The sequence below is a fragment of the Pezoporus occidentalis genome, unplaced genomic scaffold (assembly GCF_034315485.1).
Source record: "Pezoporus occidentalis ecotype Australia unplaced genomic scaffold, CSIRO_AGI_Poc_V1 ctg16, whole genome shotgun sequence".
Taxonomy (NCBI): domain Eukaryota; kingdom Metazoa; phylum Chordata; class Aves; order Psittaciformes; family Psittacidae; genus Pezoporus; species Pezoporus occidentalis.
This window is the reverse complement of record NW_026913425.1, coordinates 4,588,023-4,607,644: the sequence shown is the minus strand read 5'-3', so window position 1 is coordinate 4,607,644 and position 19,622 is coordinate 4,588,023. Positions and strand designations below refer to the sequence as shown.

The following is a 19,622-nucleotide window of genomic DNA, read 5'->3' as shown; positions in this document are numbered from 1 at the left end:
TCTGAGGTATGGAATACCCCTTTGGCTAGTTTGGGCCGGGTGTCCTGGCTGTTCTCTCTCCCAGCTTCCCATGCCCTCCTTACTGGCAGAGCATAAGAGACTGAAAAGTCCTTCATCAGGGTAAGCATTGCTTAGCAACAACTAAAATACCAGTGTGTTATCAGCATTGTTCTCAGACTAAAGCCAAAACACAGCACTGCAGCAGCTACTAAGAAAAAGTGAACTCCATTCCAGCCAAAACTGGGACCAGTATCTAGCAAGAGTTAATGGAGGTATAAACCTTTACAGCACTGGCTGTAACTGAACCTGAACTAGCAGGGTCAACTATGGTAAACGTTCATTGTAAAGGTGAGAGCTGACAAGTGATACCTCATGAAGAGCTGTCTAGAAAGAAGTGACAAAACATCAGCCCCCTAAACAAGTATAACAACTCAATCCAGTATTTTATCGTTCTCTCTCAATGTAAAAAGAAACTGTATTGCTATGACACTGAATTTTCTTCGGAGTAAAAAACCATTTCTGCATGCATATTTTCCTTTTTAATATTTGTTTTAATCTGTTTCAAGCTTCCTTCTTTTTGTTCCCGGTGTGGCAGCTCCCAGATGACATCATAAATATGTATTTATCTTTGAAACTCAGTTAAAAATTCAATCCATGCAAGGTACTGCTTTCAAGTATGTAATCTAGTGTGTGAGAATATCTCTTCAAGCTTCACAGATATTACCTAGCAGGGAAAATAAAATCCGCAAGGACTCATCCTGCTGTGGAACATTTGACAACTTGCATTGATAACGAAGAGGTAAAGACAGTAGAAAATGATACATATTTTGAGTTACTCTAAATTTTTGTAAAACCGAATTAAACTTTCTTTTTTTTTGTCCAACCAACTTTCAGAGAGTGTTTATTTTTACCATGTGAAAAAAAGAATATTTTATGAATGCATAGGCTTTTCATAGAAAACTTAAGTCAAAAGCCATCATGGGCTTCTCAAACCATGTATTACAAATGAGTAGAATCTCTTTTTAAATATGCAGTTTTAGTAACATAGCTGGCACTTACTTACTTCTTGATTACCTAAAGCATGGGAGGTAAGATTTAGAGAAATTTCTGTTATTCTTCTGGAAAATTACTTACCTTTTCAGATAAAATTAATGTATTTTGACACTTGTCAGCAGACTCCCATAATTTTAAGATTTCTGTTATGGTGAAAGTCAACCACTATGTGTAGCCACCTGTTCCAGCAGCTGACACATTGACAATTCCCTTGAACACTGAATGCAACTAATAGTACATACAGTTTTAAAGGAAATACGTGACAAAAATTGTCCAAACTTGTGAAAATTTTCTCAAGAGTTTCCCAATACATGGTGCACTTTGAGAAAAAAAAATAATTCTTTACCAGAAAAGCTGCTTGCAGTCTGGTTTTTCAATGACTGCAGCTATGGGCTTGTTCAAACTTCAGTTAGCTGTTACTCTCTCAACTTAATCCATAATCTGTATCTCCTTTTAGGATTGGTGGAGCTGTGCCTACAGTCTTCTCCTATTTTTCGGAAGTGCTTGCTCGGGAGAAAAGAGGTGAACACCTGAGCTGGCTCTGTATGTTTTGGATGATTGGTGGCATCTATGCTTCTGCAATGGCTTGGGCAATAATTCCTCATTATGGTAAGAAAGAACATCTCCTAGTGACTTGTAGCTCTTCCACTGTGAAAGTAAAGATCCTGAAGTATAATTTAAAAAGGGGACTTCATGTCTGCTCCCAAAATACTGACCCTGCTGTCAAGAAAAAAATATTATTCCTTCTGGTAGGAATAATAAGAATAGGTTGTACCCTAAATAACAATGTATTAAAATGGTGAAACATATTCAAACCCCATGTTTAGTCAGATTGTTTAAATTACTGAAAACTTGGACGCATAAAAATACAGTTGGTGGTTGTGTTGAATCTGGAGAAAATAGGTGTGGAGATTTACATCAGAGAAAATAAACATTAAATTGCTGGATATCAAACTTGTGCTCACATTGTATGATTCAGAGGTCAAATGTCAAATACACATTCTTGAGAAAGAAGAGTAAGGATAATTAATGCTTACAGTGTTAATTCTGAATATGAAGCTATGCCGAATGTTTCATTCTTAGTAGAAGAACTAGAAGTCTAGAAGTAGAGAAATTGAACAGAGCATACTGTTCAATCCTGTAAGGGTGCTGTAGGGGTGAATGAGGACAGGTAGTACAGAAAGCTTGCAATAGCTGAAGAAGTTATACACACATGCAATATAAACCACTTTGTGAAAGACTTCTTTACTGCCCTGACATGGTTAAACATTATGTGGAGCTACAGATTCAGTTCTTAGTCGCTTGGGTTTGCCTTTTGCATGTGTTAAGTGCTCACAGGTCTCCTGTGACAGCTCAGGGGCTCTTAAAAATTAACCTCTGCAAGCACTTCTCTCTGGTAGTCCTCAAGACAAGTAAAGCAGAGCTGTGAGTTAGCTGGCATCCAAAGCAGCTTTCTTTAGCCAAGCAGTGAGGTTTATCACAGTTGGAATGTGGAAGAGACGACAACTTCATAACGTTTGCCCAAAGTGATTGGAACATTCAGCAAGCTGTAATGTCCAGAAATGAATTATAATAATTCAGACTAATAAAATATCTAGACTGTTGCATTAAAATTAATTTTTCCACAAACCTGAATCTATGTCTTCAACCTTGCCTTTTGTCTTTGAACTGCTGGAAGTAAAAAGAGTAATTATTGCTGACAAAGTATAATGTGGATAATTTATTTTTTGTCCAATTAATAAATTGCTCTTAATGCCAAGCACTTTTCACTTTCCTATAGATTTTTATTTTCCTTATCTTTGAGTGGAAAATGCAAACACTATGACAGATATATGTTGTTTGAAGTCACTGTAGATTTTATAAATAACTCCATAACCTTTACTAACGTGCTTTTGAAAGACCACATGGCAGTATATGAGCGGATGATAATACACTTCTTTATACCAAGGCAGTAGCAGTAGAGAGAAAAGTTTTCGTCTTTCTTTAGCAGTGGAAGAATATCAGCAACAAAAATACATTCTGCAGCTCTTTTTGTGTGTGTGTTTGTGTCCTGCAAAAATGTTTATGAAATAATATTAAGGCAATCAGAAAAACTAATTTTAAAAGACAGTATTCTTCAGTGTTGGCTGTAGAATCATAGAATCAACTTGGCTGGAAAAGATCTTTAAGCTCATCAAGTCCAACTGTTACCCCAGGACTGCCAAGTCTACCATTAAGGCATATCACTAAGGGCTACACAGTTTTTGAACACTTCCAGGGGTGGTGATTCCACCAATGCCCTGTGCAGCCTGTTCCAATGCTTGATCACCTTTTGGTGAAGAAACTTTTCCTGATACCCAGTTTAAACCTTCCTTGTGCAGCTGGAGGCCGTTTCCTCTTATTCTATTCCTTGTTACCTGGAGGAAGAGACCAGCCACCTCCTCACTTCCTCCTTTCAGGTTGCTGTGCAGACTGATGAGGTCCTTCCTGAGCCCTCATTTCTTCAGACTAAACAAGCCCAGTTCCCCCAGCGGTTCCCAATCACACTTGTGCTCCAGACCCTTCACCAGCTCCATTGCCCTTCTCTGGACCCGCTCCAGCACCTCAATGTCTCTTTTGGAGTGAGGGGCCCAGAACTGAACACAGGACTCAAGAGGTAGCCTCGCCAGTGCTGAGTACAGAGGGATTATAAATCACTCTCCTTACAGTATAGTAAAGAAAGTTGTAATAGCCAAAAGGAGGGCTAAAAAGCAAGCTATGAACAACAGAAACAATCCTTTCTCACAGGAGAAGAAGTGGGGTTAAACATAATTTAAACAAAATTAGATAAAATGTATTTATGGATTTTGATGAGGTTGTAAGAAAGTTTTCACTTTGATCAAACTTTTTTATTACACTGTGAAATTTAAAACGTGTGTCTTAGTTCATAATACACACCTGGAGTCACCCTAGCCTATGATCAGGGCAAACTTCATTGTTATAATGCTGTGCCAAGTTTTCAGGCATTGCCAAGGGCTCCCAGGGCAAACCCTGCTCTGGGTCTTGGGAGTATGTTGTCATACATTGCTGTACCGTCCTGGAAACAAACCAGGTTAGGCAAGCACATTGCTCATTCTTAAATCTGCTTTCCATAAGTAGGTAGATCTTTTCATAGGCACAAGAGTCCATGAGTAGTTTCTATTTCTAACCAAGTGTAATTGTGATTAGAATGGAACAATCTGTTTTTCTTTAGAGTAAGCGGCTTGCAAAGTGACGAAGATTTCTCTTTGTAGCAGAAGATTGGCAAGGTGAAACAGATCAATTTGTCTAAAGAAATTAACTTGACTAGCACTCAAAAAGATCTTTTTATCACCTTTTTGGTAGGTGGCTTGAGAGTTGTTTTGGTACTATTTTCTATTGTCATGTTCGCTCTATTCTTGTGTCCAGTTGGACATAAAACATATAAAAAAGGTAAACATCTTCAAACCTGCAATACAATTCCCATCATGAGCTACGCTGTAGTAAAAAAGGCAAGGAAGTAAGCAGAGAGATGAGATGGGGAGCTACTGGCTCATTTTGCAACTCAGAGCATGTACAGCATCGTTCAGTGTTGAGGCGGGATTTAATTTGTCAGCCTACAGCAGACTAAACTGAGAACATGATGGACTAAAACTGTTCAGTGGCAATAAAGTCAAAAAGTTAAAAAACTTTTAACTTCCTTATTCAGTGAGTTGGGGGGGGGGGGGGGCATGTTAAAGGGTTTCTCAGTGGCATATGGCAGTAGAAATACTAGAATAAAAAAGTCCTACACCAATGCTGTATTATCAATGGGGTTATAGGGCATGGTGAGTGCTTAGAATCTTAGAATCATAGAAAAGTTAGGGCTGGAAAGGACCTTAAGATCATCAAGTTCCAACCCCCCTGCTAAGGGCAGGAAGACCTCACTCTAGACCATGTCGCTCAAGACTCTGTCCAAACTGGCTTAGCAATAGAAGCAGAAGCATCTTAGGAGCTGTCTATCTTTGAGTACTTCTGATGAACAGAGCTGGATCTTAGTGGTAGGAGCTGCAAGTGTGGGTGTACAGATGTTTCAGTCTAGTCTGCTCTTCTCCTCCCATTACAAGGAGACGAGTTTTTTTTGCATCAGCAAAACATCAAAGAGTCAAAAGGTTGCACTTTTCCATGGTGATGGTTATTCCAAGATAAATGCTGTGAAATAATAGTTCACAGCACATTAAATGTTAAGTGGTAAGGCTTTTTCTGTTTGACAGCGTTTACCTTTATTGAAATTTAAAGGTTAACAAAATGGCTTTGTTATGAAGATGAAGGACTTGAAGCTAGATTTTTTTTTTACTAGCAGCTTGTATAAGCTACAATTTCTTCAAATGTAACCCATGAACTTGAGTATCTCAAGGTCTAAGTCAGGGTACCTGGATAGAAATAGAAAATTCTTGACTCCTTTGAAAAGTTATGGTCTTAACTTCATTATTACTTGCGTATAAAAAAAACAAGGAACAAAAACCAACAAAACCAAAACACTGGTAATTACTTTGTTGAGAGTGCACAGATCAATATCTGCAAAGCATCTTTAGACACAGTTTGTGTCCTCAGATCTATGAGCTTCAAAGTGTCAAAGTTGATGGTGATGCAGTAAATAAGTGTGTTATTTTTGTCACCTACTGCCGCATTTCAAGTATTGCTGGTAGTGTTTCTAGATTCTGAAATGTTTGTTAGAGGTGGGTCTGAGCATTGGAGGAACAGCTTGATTTCACTCACAGCTATTTATTCAGCTGCTGCTAGCGTTTCCTCAGCAGTGAGGTGCCCAGCAACTCATAAATGTGTTATAAATCGTGGTTTAATCTTAGGGTAAAGATTACCAAGTTCCTTCTTCCACCCTTTTCTTTGCTGTAGTCCTCAGAGAGGAATTTGACTATCTCTAATGCAGTGCACCCATCCAGTCAAAAGACCAGGATGTGCTTACATGATTTATAATAAAAAGAGCCACACTTGACTGATTTCATATTGCTGCATCTCTGCAGTGGCTGTGCCCAAAACAACAAGAGAAAGAAATGTATTCAATAGTCATATCTACAGAGGTGATTTACTGCAGTACTTGTACGTCAACAACTGATTAATGTGAGTTGGAAGTAGGAAAAACAGTTATGTGATGGCTGTTTTGTTTCCTTGTTCAAAGTTGAAACGTACTGAAATAGGGTGCTATCAGTGATTCAGACAAGCAAGAGGTGCATCAGTGATGTCTTCTTTAATCCTGCAGAAGGCAAATAAGAGAAAAGCATGATTAGCTGCAGATGGAAAGAAATAAACTGCTTGCTGATAAGACAAAAATTAATGAGCTGAATTTTCTGTCAAAGGGAGGTAGTATAGATGATGAAAAAGACTTTCTAATGGTGTGTTAGCTTCTGAATAAAGCATCTGAATAAATGAAGCACCTCAGTAAAACTGCTACGGAACTATTGAAAACTCACTTACTGTAGGTCTAAGATGATATTTTGAGAACGTTGTAAAGGCTATTGTTGATCCTGATTTGGAGCAAGTGTGTGCCCCCTCAAAATCCCATCTACGCTTGTTTTCAGCAAACTATTAAACAGATACTGCTGCTCTTAGGAATGCTGGGGTGGGCCAGAAAAGAGAAAACAAAACAAAGACAGAAGAAGAACAGAACTTCAGAAATTAGAAGGATCAAACAACAACAAAAAAGAAGTAGCGCAGGACATTCACAGAAACAAGTTGATCCTTCTCTAATCTAGACCCTCAATTTAAAAAGTATTATTTTTCTTTTTTTCCTAATAGTCTATTCTTTCATGGTGGTTCAGAACAAATCCAAACTCTGGCAGCAGCTGCTTTGGAAAAATCTGAGCCCAAGGCTGTATTTTCTATTATACAATAGCTTCTGTTCTCTGAGTTTTATTAGTTGCCCAGACCAAAGAGATACCAAAAAAGAAGACCTGGGAAGATGGCCTGGGAAAGAGCTTCACATGTCTTTTCTTACTTTTAAAAAGCTCCTGAATGGACTAATAAATCTGCAGAATTTAGTTATTGATTGTTTTTTTTTTTTTTATCTCGGTGGAAATATTTGATCCAAATTTTGAAATGAAGATCTGCTCTTCAATTTTGACTTCATGCATCTGCCTTTCTGATACATCTTCTGTCTTCAGAATTCATGAATTTATGAATACCTAAACCAATGAAAGATACTGTTTGATATTTAATGGAAGTTGTTGAAGCTTCCTTAAGGCTGGATCTGCATTTTTTGTGAGGCTGTGTCAGTCTGAACAAATGGAATAGATCAGACATAAAGGCATCTACTACCTAATGCAACATCTGTTGATTTGTTTTGCATTCCACTAGGATACAAAATGATCCCCAATGTGTTATGCTCCCCTCATACTTAGTGCACTTTCATTAATCTGGTATTCTGCAGGCTGAAGCTATTTTAAATCTTCATTAATTAAAGTGGGTATGAGGCAGGTTTAATGTTAACCTGAGTTATCAACTCCTACTGGTGAATTGCTCTTAATTTGAAATAATCCTGTGAAATTAGATTATACTTAATGTGTATACTTCAAAAAAATCTTCACCTTTAGGAACAAGAAGAATGATGGAACGCAGCAGAATTTTAGAATAGATGCTTATGCAGATCCAGCTAGGAAAGCAAAACAAATCACTTTGTTTATCAGTTTACTATGTTCTGTGCCCTAATGCAGGGTTTGATACGGTCATTTGAATGTTTATATTTGCAATTGCTAGAAGCTTAAGTAGCTTTTAGCACATCTACTTAATGAGCACTAAAGATACTCATTAATGGGCTTCAAATATAATCTTCCCCTGGTCTCTTCAGGTTGATTGTGAAAGAGAAAATTTGTTTATTGGAGGCTTAGTAAAAAGCTAGTAAATTGTTTTGTGGGCAGAGAAGTTATGAGGCAATTTCCTGTTTTGTCGTTGTTTTTTTTTTTTTTGTCAATGTCCCTGTTATCCAGGCTAACACCCTTCTCTCCTTTCATCCCCTATATACCTTTCAGGACACCACAGCAGTACCCAGTTTCTCCTTGTTTTTTTCAGGTCCCTTTCTGCTATAGTGTGCCCACATTTGCCTTTTCTTGTCCCCAACACTGTGCAATAAGAAACACACTCACTAGAGAGAGTGAGCTCACCAGGAGCTCCCAGAGCTCCTTGCTGTTTTGCAGCCCTGCTCCAGTCTAGCTGCTGTTGGTGTGGAGTCAACAAATTTTGGCTTGGGTCAGACTGGTTCCAGAGCCGATGGATGACACAACCAAGGCATGGTTCGAGCTACCAGGCAGGCCACAGCACCCCTGAGGGACCACTGGCTTCTTCAGCCTTTTCCTTTGTGATTATCTTTGAGACTATTTCTTACTCCCAGATTTGATTGAAGCAGGTCAGTCACTTTAAGCAATGCTGGAGGAGGAACTGACAGACAGGTGAACAGTCTGTTTCCATAAACACCACTGCCTAATGCCATAAACATAGTTTTCTGCAGACACTAGTAATAGTTAATCATTCTTACAGCAGTAAAACAATGGCAGTTCCTCATCCTTGGTTTTACTGAAAACTCAGTTTCACACAATGAATTGTCCTGCAGTATAAATTAAAAAAATTACATCCAAGTTAATGAAGCTGCCTTAGAAGTCTGCTCAGTGACTATCAGAAATGTCTGCAGTGTCAGACATAACCCTTGCTTTTTCCTTGTAGAAACAAATAAGATGCTAATCTGACAAGATTTTAATGTTAAAAAGACAGAAAAAGCTTTTGGTTTTATGATTGGTCTGTGACAGCTGAAGAAGGTGTTTTGTACAGATGGACAAAGGAAGAGGTCATTGGTGTTATTGTATGATTATTCTGATACCTAAATATATTCATTTGCTCTGGAACACAGTGCAACAGTACAAGTTTGTCAGTCATATTTCCATATTGTTTGTCTGGCTTATAAAATTGTCTGCTCTGAAGGAGATAGCAATTGTCCTTTTAGCAACAGTTTCTTTTCATTTTAATAATACACTATATCTATGGATTTGATATACAACTGTAATATTGTTTGTCAATTTGCAGTGCAGTTGCCTTTAAAAAAAATAATTAACATAATCCACTACAGAATGGCATTGGATTTCTTTTTCAGGAAACTTCTTTATACCTTTTCTCAATTTGAAATATTAAATATTGTTTTGAAAGTCATGCCTACTTCAGTGGAAGTAGTTCCTTCAAGGTATATTCAGTCATCCATCTATATCTGAGTATGTGACTACAGCATCTGATCAAATTATTCTTGTGTATATAGGAAGGACCTGCATAAATATATGGGAAAAACCTGATCTACCTCCCCTATAGTGTTTGTGTGCTCAGTATTCTCAATACGATTTTATTTTTACACTTTCTAAAGACACCAGCAGAAAATAGTATAAAACGAGCAAAGAGAAACAGCAAGATTTTGTAGTCAGGGCTCTGGGCAGCAGTTTTGGTACCTGGTCTCCTGAGCTTTGATGCTGGCCAAGGTGAGGAGATAATGCATTCTACTAGTGTCTGTTCCTTTCTTGCTGTATTGTCTTCCATTTCTAGTACAGGGGCTATTCGTTTGGGGGCACTGGAAGTTTGGGCCCCTCCTAGTTGTTTCCTGAAGGTAGCATTGCCATATAATAAAAAACGGAGGAGTCACATCTAAAGAGATCAAGGTAACACATTTAGATTGCTCAGAAACCTTATGTATTTCAACCTGATATAAGCATCTGATTCTTTCATGATTTCTAGGTATTCTAGACTCTGAGGAAGTCATGAAGCTTTATAAAAGAAAAAAATATAATATAATTCTCTGTTTATTAAACATACTGTATTTTCTTTGTTCCCTTTGATAATTACACTTCAAACACTGTGACTGCATGTCTGTAAACAAAATCCACCCCCACCCCTCTTCCTTCAGTATCTATGATAGATTATAACTGACGATCATTGGTACATGATTTGTGAGTGCAAATAATATTTGTATTGGAAGTGTTTTTCCCAAATTTGAATTCAAGACTTTTGACCCAGGGTTCACATTTTATACGGAAAAGCTCCATGTATTCAATCAAACATGTTTATTTAATTGGCTGCTGATAGTTTGGAAGATAATTCTTAGAATGTTTATCTGGTCTGCTTATTAGGTCACATAACTGCCTTCCTCTCTCTTAGTAATAGCATATTGATCATTGTAGTTTAAAATTAAAAAACAAAAACCAAAAAACAACCAAACATTAGAAGTAAATTAAATATAAAAAAAAAAAAAGGAAATGACACTTCAAACACAGCACTGAAATGTGCATTTAAAAAATATTTTTCTTACAACAACTTTCAAGCAAATAAGACATAACAAGGTTAAATTCTGAAAGACTTTCTTGAACTGCATTATATTCTGTTGCTACAGTGCAGCAGCATGTGAAAAGTAAAAGCTTGTCACTGGTAAAAGACAGAGCCTGTCTGTATTCTTCAGAAAATGTTCCAGTATTTCAATGATGATTTTGTTTGTAAGTTAGGCTAGATAAGAAAGCCCCATTTTCTTTTCATAAACTGCAATATTTAATTTTGCCTTTTCGTGATTGTCTTTTTTGATTAATTGTTTCTCTTTTCTTCTTCAACTGTGAGCCCATCATTTAAATACCCTTAGTCCAGATGCACATAAATCATTGGAAGTCCTGAACCAGGACAGAAACACTTACATTTTCAATTAGCTTCCACATTTAACAGCTGCTGGTAATGGTGTCTACAATAAGTCATCACACAGTATGTGCACTCAGGTCTATGGGTAGGCCATGGGAGGCACCACACAAAAATTGCAGACGTACCATCATATATTTATTTTGTATATTGGTAGGACAACAATATAATCAGATTTTGTTGCAGACAAGTGTTTTATTTCACACTTGATTTGTAATGACTACGGCATAATGCATTTGGCAATTTCATATTGTCTACTTATACAAATGTATTTTGTCTGCTGTTGATGAGTACAATTTACTCTTATTGTGCTGTTTATCACTGTCCAAGCAGATGTTTTGAACTTAATACACAAACCATTATCCAACTCTTAATTAGGTGTAGAAAAATAGAGTAGTACTGCTAAGTACATGTAGAAGACCAGAGGTAGAAAACTTAAAAAGAAATCAAAAGTAAGGTCATGCAAACAAATCTAAAGCACGTTTTAGTGAAATTTGACTGCACAGTCTCAATATTGACACTGACCATGATATTTTTAAGCTATGACAGCAGCATCTTTTAATGTGTGCTCTCACCCATTTATTTTTTTACATTAGTTGCATCTGCTTGATCCATCATTTGTGGAAAGCATGACATGGCCTTTTTTTCTTAGACTGACAAGCCTGTAAGTTATGATGTTGTCCGAGTAGTGGCCAGCAGCTTTTTCTCTTTGTTTAGCAGATTGTGAAGTGCATCACTGAACAGCTGCACAGAGCCAGACACAGGCAAGGACTTTGCAGAACTGCATGAGTACATATATCTCTTGGGCCACTGACTCAGGCAGCCAAACAGTCACATCAATTATGTGCTACAGTCTTTGTAATGAGATTTTCAATAGTATCAGCTAAATATTAACCCTTCGTGGCCTATCATGCGTTTGTTTGTTCAATATGTAAGTAATTAGAAAATCGTTTTTGCAGTTCCTCAGTGTCCATTCCGTTTTGGACTATGATGTAAACTCAGTGTAATTATTGAATAAAACTTGTTCGTATTTGAAAAAGACATATTAATATTTATACATACTTTTTATCGGATTTGTAAGCTGAGAAAATTCTTAGACCATTCTTCGATTCAGTTTATTTTCCAGATCCTGCCAGCTATTGCTGTGGTTTTCAATAGCAGGGATTTCATTAAATGTTTCCAGGCTATATGCGTGTAAAAATAATTAAGACAAATAAATCTTTCATCCACAAGCCTTAGCTGGTCGTGTAGGAGTCTACACATCCACTTAAAAAATGTCTAGTTGTTTTAAATTCAGGAAGGTCACAAGTCACTGATCTATTGCATCCCAGCACTACTTTTTTTTTTCAGACTCCATCGTATTGCAAGGGCATTAAGAATGTTGCAAATGTATGTATGGAAGAATTTTACATCCAAGCACTTGCAGCGTGTGTTGATTTCCACAGAGCTGAGGAAGGTGCCGTATGAGTCCTAATATCTTTACTTACAAGTAGATGTAGATCTATATCAGATCTTTGACTGAAAGGATAAAATTTTCCAAATCCAATTTAGATGCAGAAATATGACAAAAGCAGGCATTTATAGGGAAATAAAACATTTGAACTTTTGATTACAAATCACAGTTCTCTTCAGGTTTTGAAGATGGACCATGGACAAAATTTTATCTGTATCCATCTACATTAATTTCTACTGGTCTTGGGCAGTTTTCTCTCAGTAAGTCTCTCATAACTGCATAAAAGGGAAGTGCAGAACATCCTATTCTTCTATTCGTGAATATGCATATTTACTTAATAATTTTAATTGCAACATGGTGTTTCTCATTTTAAGAGACATAAGTTTTAAAGAGAGTTCTTGCACTGATTTGTATATTATAAAGTATGAGGTAAAGAAGAAGAAAGCTATTGTGAGGATGCACAGGTAGAATGTTTTAGATTTATTATTTAAGCAGAAATGTACAGGTTTGCACTGGAAAATTTTCAAGGTCTATGCTCATTATCCAGGGATCATAATGAGTGAGGATATACCCATTTCCCAAGGAGTATAACAATATTTGCCTTCAGAATGAAGACGTGTGAAAGTAATTCAGACTTGATTCCTAGGATAGGAAGAGGTGGCTGAAGTCTGGCAAAACATCTCAGAATATAGACAGAAGTCTTAATGGTAATGGAAGTCAATATATTGGAATTCTCTGTTGAAGTGCTATGAAAATTGGTAGGTTTCCAGCCCAACAGGATGGATGCATTGCATTTGTATTCAGAATTGCTAAGGTACAAAATTAGATCCTACATGGTGGTTGCCAGGTGGAGGCATTTACATCACCATGACATCTTACCAAAGTGCATTTCTATTATTTCTGTCTAGTTTGAGAGTGGAAAATTCTAAGTGGCCAGAGTTAAACAGAAGCAGAAGACTGCTGGGATGTCTCCACTTCTAAGCGGTGACATTCTTTACTCCTTTCCTGTACATGGAATGTTTTGCTCTTAGCCTTTATGTTTATGCAGTATCATATTAATGGGTGCAACAATGAGCTTAAGTCAGGGGATCAATCTAGCAAAGGCTCGCAAAGTTCTGTATGATGATCCCACATCAGTTGAGCACATCTCCAGGCCCATGTATTGGAGAACAAACCCTAATTCTCTTAGGAATAAGGTGTGGATATATCAAGAAATCATGTAAAGGGTTTTGTACAAATTTGATGTTTATCCTTCCCCTCGCCCCTTAAGGAATGGTGGCTCTTCATTTCATATCAATGTCTTTCTTTATGGATTTGAAGAGTACAGTCTTCTCCCAAATGATGTATATTTTGGCTCTGATTTTCCTCTTATTTTCATGCCCCTGCAGTGTTTCTGAGAACTTCCAGCACTGACTTAAGACTTAACCTGTGTAAGTATCATTATTCCTGTTTTATTGATATAGATGTAGCATATAAATACACAGAAAAGCACAATATAACACCACAGATTGCCAATAACTCACCATGTAATCGAATATAATCATATATCATAGAATAGTTTGGGTTAGAAGAGACCTTTAAAGGTCATCTAGTGCAACCCCCCTTCAATGAGCAGGAACATCTTGAACTAGATCAGGTTGCCCAGAACCACCTGGCTTTGAATGTCTTCAGGGATGGCGCATCCACCACTTCTCTGGGCAACCTGTGCCAGTGTTTTTGCACCCTCGCTGTAAAGAATTTATTTCTCACATCCAGCCTGAATCTTCCCTCTTTTAGTTTAAAACCCCTTGTACTATTGCAAGAGGCCCTGCTAGAAAGTTTCTCCCTGTCTTTTTTATAGGTCACTTTTAAGTACCGGGAGAGCCTTCTCATCTCCAGACTGAGCGAACCCTTTCCTCACAGGAGAGGTGCTTCATCCCTCTAATGAATTTTGTGGCCCTCCTCTGGACCCACTCCAACAGGTCCATATCTTTCCTGTATGGAGGATAATGTTATGGAGAGTGACGGCCTGGAGACTAACTGAAGTTATTAAATAATACGTATAGAGGGAGAGGAATCTTCATCTCCTGTAAGCTGTTTTGCTGTCAGATGATTCTTAGGGCTACTCTTCAAACCAGAATGTTTTCTGCCAAGTGCACTTACGCAAGGCTTGCTTCATCTCTGCTTTGTGTGAGTAAAAGGTCCAACTGTAAGGTGTGCAGGAATCTTCTTGCAATCAGACCTTTCTTAGTCATATAATAAGCACAGAAGATGAAAACCAATTCTGAAAATGTTATAAGCTACCTCTTATGAAAATTCTTCTACTCTTTTGCCACCATTTCAACTATTCACCATTACAACTATCATGTCTTTGGAACAGTCCACCGAAGGGAAGATTATCACTGAAGGGGTGAATATGCCAAAAATGTACGAAGGTCAATTTAGGTTTCAAGTCCTTTCTCTCTGGTTCTGTATAGCTTCTCTTCTGTCCTGTAAGACTTCATAAAAAGTGAACTATTAATGAGTGATTTTGCCTTACTCATGTCTGTTTTATTTAGTTGGCTCAGTATTCTTCTCAGAAAGAAAATTGCAGTGCAAGAATAGCTTCCTTTGTTGAAGCCAAGATGCAGACATGCCATTCCCATCAGGCTCCATGTTATCAACAGCCTACTTTAAGTCTCTACATGCATTCATATTTATCTAGATAGGAAGGCAAGTGAGATCCTGATTTCCTAATCGTAAATAGACCACTAATTAAACATCCTTTGCCACCTCTAGCATCTGCCAAGATTTGACAGATGACATGACCAGGCTGTTTGGTATCTGCAGTTCTCTTATTAGTGCTTCAGTTCTTCTAGAAAATTATACATGTTCATCTCTTCTGTCCTTTTAAAGATTAACTTCTTGCCTGTGATGGCTACTATGAGTCACAACATCCTGCTACAGTCATACTCTAGGGCCAAATGAAAGTCAGATTTCAGACAGATCGTTTCAATCTGTGCACACAATGACTTACAAGCTTCCCTCATCTTTTCTTTTTTTTTCCCCTGATCATTGCTAGATGTTATGATTCGCAACTATTTTTTTGTTTTGTTTTGTTGTTTTTTTTGGTTGGCTTTGTTGTTTTGTTTTGTTTTTTTTCTATCAGGTCTATCACAGACACATTAGCAATTCCATAGCAAGGAAACAAACATCACAGCTCTGTAATCTGCACAGAGTATATGAAAAGTTAAGTGAAAGGCTGACATATCATTAGTAAACCATGAATTTTGAGGACATATAATACTGCACTATTGTCTGAAATATGAGGATACACAAATTTCCTCCTCAATGAAGAGTAAAACTGGGCAGTACTACAGCATGTACTAGAAACATTTTAAAAGTGCATTATTGATATCACTGTTCAGACAGAGTACAGCTGGAGACATCACCTGGGCTGCAGTGCCATGCACTGGGTACAGGAATTATGTCTGATGGTATTACAGTCCAAATTATTTTATATAGAAGGTCAGCCCTGCTCACAGCTCTCCTGGGACTTGTCTGAATGGTAGATAATGTTACCTGAGTGATTGGAGACCCGATAATCTCAGGTCTTCAGATATGATCAGTGCTGGCACAGGGAAGTGATAAGTGTCAGTGGTTGACAGCCACCACCTCTGTGGGAGACAAAATGTGTCTTTAGAGAATGCCTTGTCCCTTTTAATCACAGTTTTAAGCATCAGCAGACCAAGTCTGAGTGTAATATATTTGTAAAATATATCTGTTTAACACTATTACTTTCTTCTTCCATTGAACTGCTGATCCTTATGGCTCCCATGGGTAATTAACATCAGCTAAAGAGCCAGGCAAATGTGGATGATATCTAGAGAGTCTTCTACAGGCACCTTTGATAAGATGCCGCATGATGGCCTGCCACACTTCAGCTATTTTATTACCAGATTCCTTCTGCAGAAATTACCAGCAAATGACCTGCTGAGGCAGTGGGTTTGTAAAGTATCTATCTCAACAGGCTAAAAATACCACTGTCTTTCCAATACGATATTAACAAACTAATAACAGGAAAGACGTGCATTCTACTGGAAATTCACATAAATACCATTACAGAATAATTCTGAAAACATTATTTCTGCATTTCTTGGAAACTATTATTTCACTCAGTCTTGAAAAAATGTCTGTCTAATTGAGCTTCCCCAGCTATATAACTTACCTGAACTTTATTTTTCCCCCCTATGTCACTTTTACCATTATTCTAATCAGTACCACTAAAACACATATGCTCAAATCCTAGATACCACTCTCAGTTAAACTTGGTAATGTCAGGACAGACAAATATCACTGCAATAATCTTGTATCTCAGTGCTGCTAGCTGCAAAATATTTCCAGTCCTGCTTCTAATTTCGTTTTAGCTTAGATTTGTGAAATGCTAAATAAAACAGCAATATTTAATAGAAGTATTTTTGCAGATTTTTTTTTAATTATTATTTGTATTAAGTGAGGTAACAGTGCCACCAGGTGGCAATTTGCGGCAATCGCACATCTTCGTTGCTGGAAATACTTCAAATTTAAAACGTTAAAAATAGAGCCTAGAAAGCTGAATTTTGACCAAAGACTGCGTGATGAAACAGAAATAAGGAAAAAAAAAATAGAAGGGATTGTGTAGATGAATCTATCTAGTCTATGACTTTATATAAGTTCCTTGGCTATCCCTCCACCCCTAATTTTAGGGATATTCTTCCATCTGCTTCCTCTTTTGATCTACCAAAAGACAGAATTTTATGCAAACTCGCATTTGTAAATTTCTGAAACTGCCAGGAATCTTTTTCCTCTTATTTCTACTGCATGACTAACAAAAATTGTTATCGAGAGTGGTCAATCTTTAGCTAACTATGTTGTAAAATCCCTCTATTCTGATTAGCTTTCTTTATCCACACTGGTCTCTTACAAAGGTGTTTCACAGCTGTAGGCACCCGTAATTTCATTGCCCACATTGCACCTTAGTGTAACCCTTATGGATTTTTACAGAACTATTGTGTTCCCTTTCAGCCCTCATTTTGAAAAGTTAAGCAGATCTTTCTCATTAGTCTGCTCTCTGGTAACATACCCACTGTATAAGATGACCCTTGTATTTGAAAATACTGCTGTTTATCAGGTAATATAAATTTACAAAATTCAGCATAATGTGAACAGGTTTACCTCTATATTTATTCAGAAAGTCTATGACATAAATGTTCTTTTCTCTCCTTTGGAGCAAGACCTTGTTTATAACAGGCTTTTAATTTATTAACATTATGGAGTGAATGAACTGCTGTGTTGGGAGGGAAGATTTTGTTACATTAAATGCAACATATAATTAGATATAGATTAGTATCTTGTACATTTTGCTCTGCTGTGTGGTGTTGTATTTCTGTAATCAGTAATCGCCATGTCTGTGATTCACTTGGCCTTTTCAGTTGTCAGTAGAGTGGGAGAGTGGTATTCAGCGCAAAGGTTGCTGCAGCATCTTCATACTTAGTCACTGCAAGTTCTGTGTTGCTGTACAGGACATCATTCCCAAGATGCATTTGGGCCAAGTGTTTTGCAATTCGTAAAACATTGGGACTTGCCACTGTTTTTATGATTAATGACTCTCAAATATGGCATAGCCAGGGATCAAGGGTGAAGTTTATCTCTAGGTTGCTGTGCAGTGCTCTGAATGGAACTGCATAGAGCTGTTGAGTCTTTGCTGTTGTGTCATAAATCACGGAAGTGAGAAGCAAATTGAGTTACAGGCAAGAACACGCTTCCGTTTGGTTTCAAGACCTACATTTAAGAGGAATGAAAGCCACTTTGTGAGCTAAATTCAGAGCCAGTCTAATGGCCTCATTTTCCAGATGAGCTCATGACCTAGGAAATTTGGATGTGTTAAACATCAGAATAAACTTGTTCTTAATTCAAAATATATGTTTGTTTTGCTGATTTAGTGCTGGTGGTGATGGAATAGACAGGAGAGCAACATCAAGACAGCTGTGTTGCAGCTGGCTTTTTCTACCAATTGCTTCTTATAATCCTGACATTTATTATTATAATTAACTCAGCAAATATGTTGATAAATTGCAGCAGCTAATACAATAGAGAAAAAGACAGAATAAGAGCAATAAACGTTTCACTTAACAGAATAATAAACATTTCACTTAACATGCCCCTCCAATATTTTGAGGTGCAAAGAAGATGTTTTGTAGGTTGTCAGGATGACAGCAGGATGAATGGTGCACTCATTGTCTTTAATTTAGTGTGATACGGTTCACTTACATTAATAAATTACACCTTAAAATAAATTCTCATTTTCCAAGGCTGGCTATGGATCACAAGATGTTACTGTTGGTTTTTATAACAGGTATAAAGCCAGGTTGATTACATTTACAGCAGAAGTGCTTATTGTGCAGCTCAATCTCGTAAAACATAAACCAAAGCAGTGAAAGGCATATTGTCTAAGTATACCAGTGGGTCTGTGTATTTCTGGGACAGTTTCTAATGACAAGAGCCAGTACCTGGACCTCACTGTCGTGAAAGATGAAGCCCCCTCTCCTGTGCTGTCTTCCCTGTGGCCTTTTGAAACCATGTAGTAGTAGTTGTTTATGGACATGCAGACAGATCTAATTAACCATGTCTTTTGTCTAAAAAAATCAGTTAGCAAAGAAATATATCAGAACAACCTGGTATCATCTTTTTCATCAGTCAGGATTCCATTTAATTCCAGTAACTTATCTGTCCTTTATCATTCTTGTCTTCCACTCATCTTTTAATATGTTATCCTTTGAAAATTGTACTTGAAAATTTCTGCTGTATTGAAGCCAGACTAAAAGGCCAGATAATTATTCAAACAATGTTTTTCTCTTTCTTTAGAGAAATTCTTAGGTTTCTTAAAATTATGCCATTTCAATAGTCCAGTCATAATATACAGAACAATCAGATATTTTATTAAAGAGCTGAACTACCAGCACTGCAATTACACATACAAGTTTTCCAGTATTTCCTTTTGTGTTCTTCTCAGAATATTTTAACAATGGCTTCTACAGCATGTTATTAACACTCAGATGTATCTCAAAACCAATTTTTCAGATAAGAGTTCTTTTCTTGTTCATTTTTTGTAATCTTTTTTATATAATCATAAATGCTCTCTCTACTTCAGTGTTAAGGTTGTTCATCTCAGATATAAACTTAAATGCTGAGTATTTTTTCCTGAATATCTAGTTATGGGGCAGGGGGGTCAACTGTCAGTTTACTTCTAACAGAATTTAAGGAGTGGTATAGTGCTCTGGAACAAGATGGAAACAGAAGTTAGGTACTATAAATGCTTTATGTGTTGCACTGTATCATGTTAGGAAACTCTTATTAAGAGTGTTGAAATTAACTCTGTAGAAAAAGTTAATAAGGAAGACTGTAAAATTCCATAAAACATGTCATCTGAGTGTAGCTCTTT

The 19,622-nt window shown here is 37.2% G+C and overlaps 1 protein-coding gene and 1 long non-coding RNA gene across 2 annotated transcripts in view; one reads left to right on the top strand and one right to left on the bottom strand.

Annotated features, from left to right (window-relative positions):
- The window catches only part of LOC134160439 (uncharacterized), a 456,110-nt gene that overhangs the window by 97,325 nt on the left and 339,163 nt on the right, over nucleotides 1-19,622 (bottom strand). The window lies entirely within an intron of this gene.
- Nucleotides 1-19,622, top strand: part of SV2C (synaptic vesicle glycoprotein 2C) — a 108,253-nt gene that overhangs the window by 62,689 nt on the left and 25,942 nt on the right. Inside the window, exon 4 of the mRNA XM_062612372.1 lies at nucleotides 1,511-1,662. Within this exon, the coding sequence (XP_062468356.1) occupies nucleotides 1,511-1,662 (152 nt within the window). The remainder of the gene's footprint in view (nucleotides 1-1,510; nucleotides 1,663-19,622) is intronic.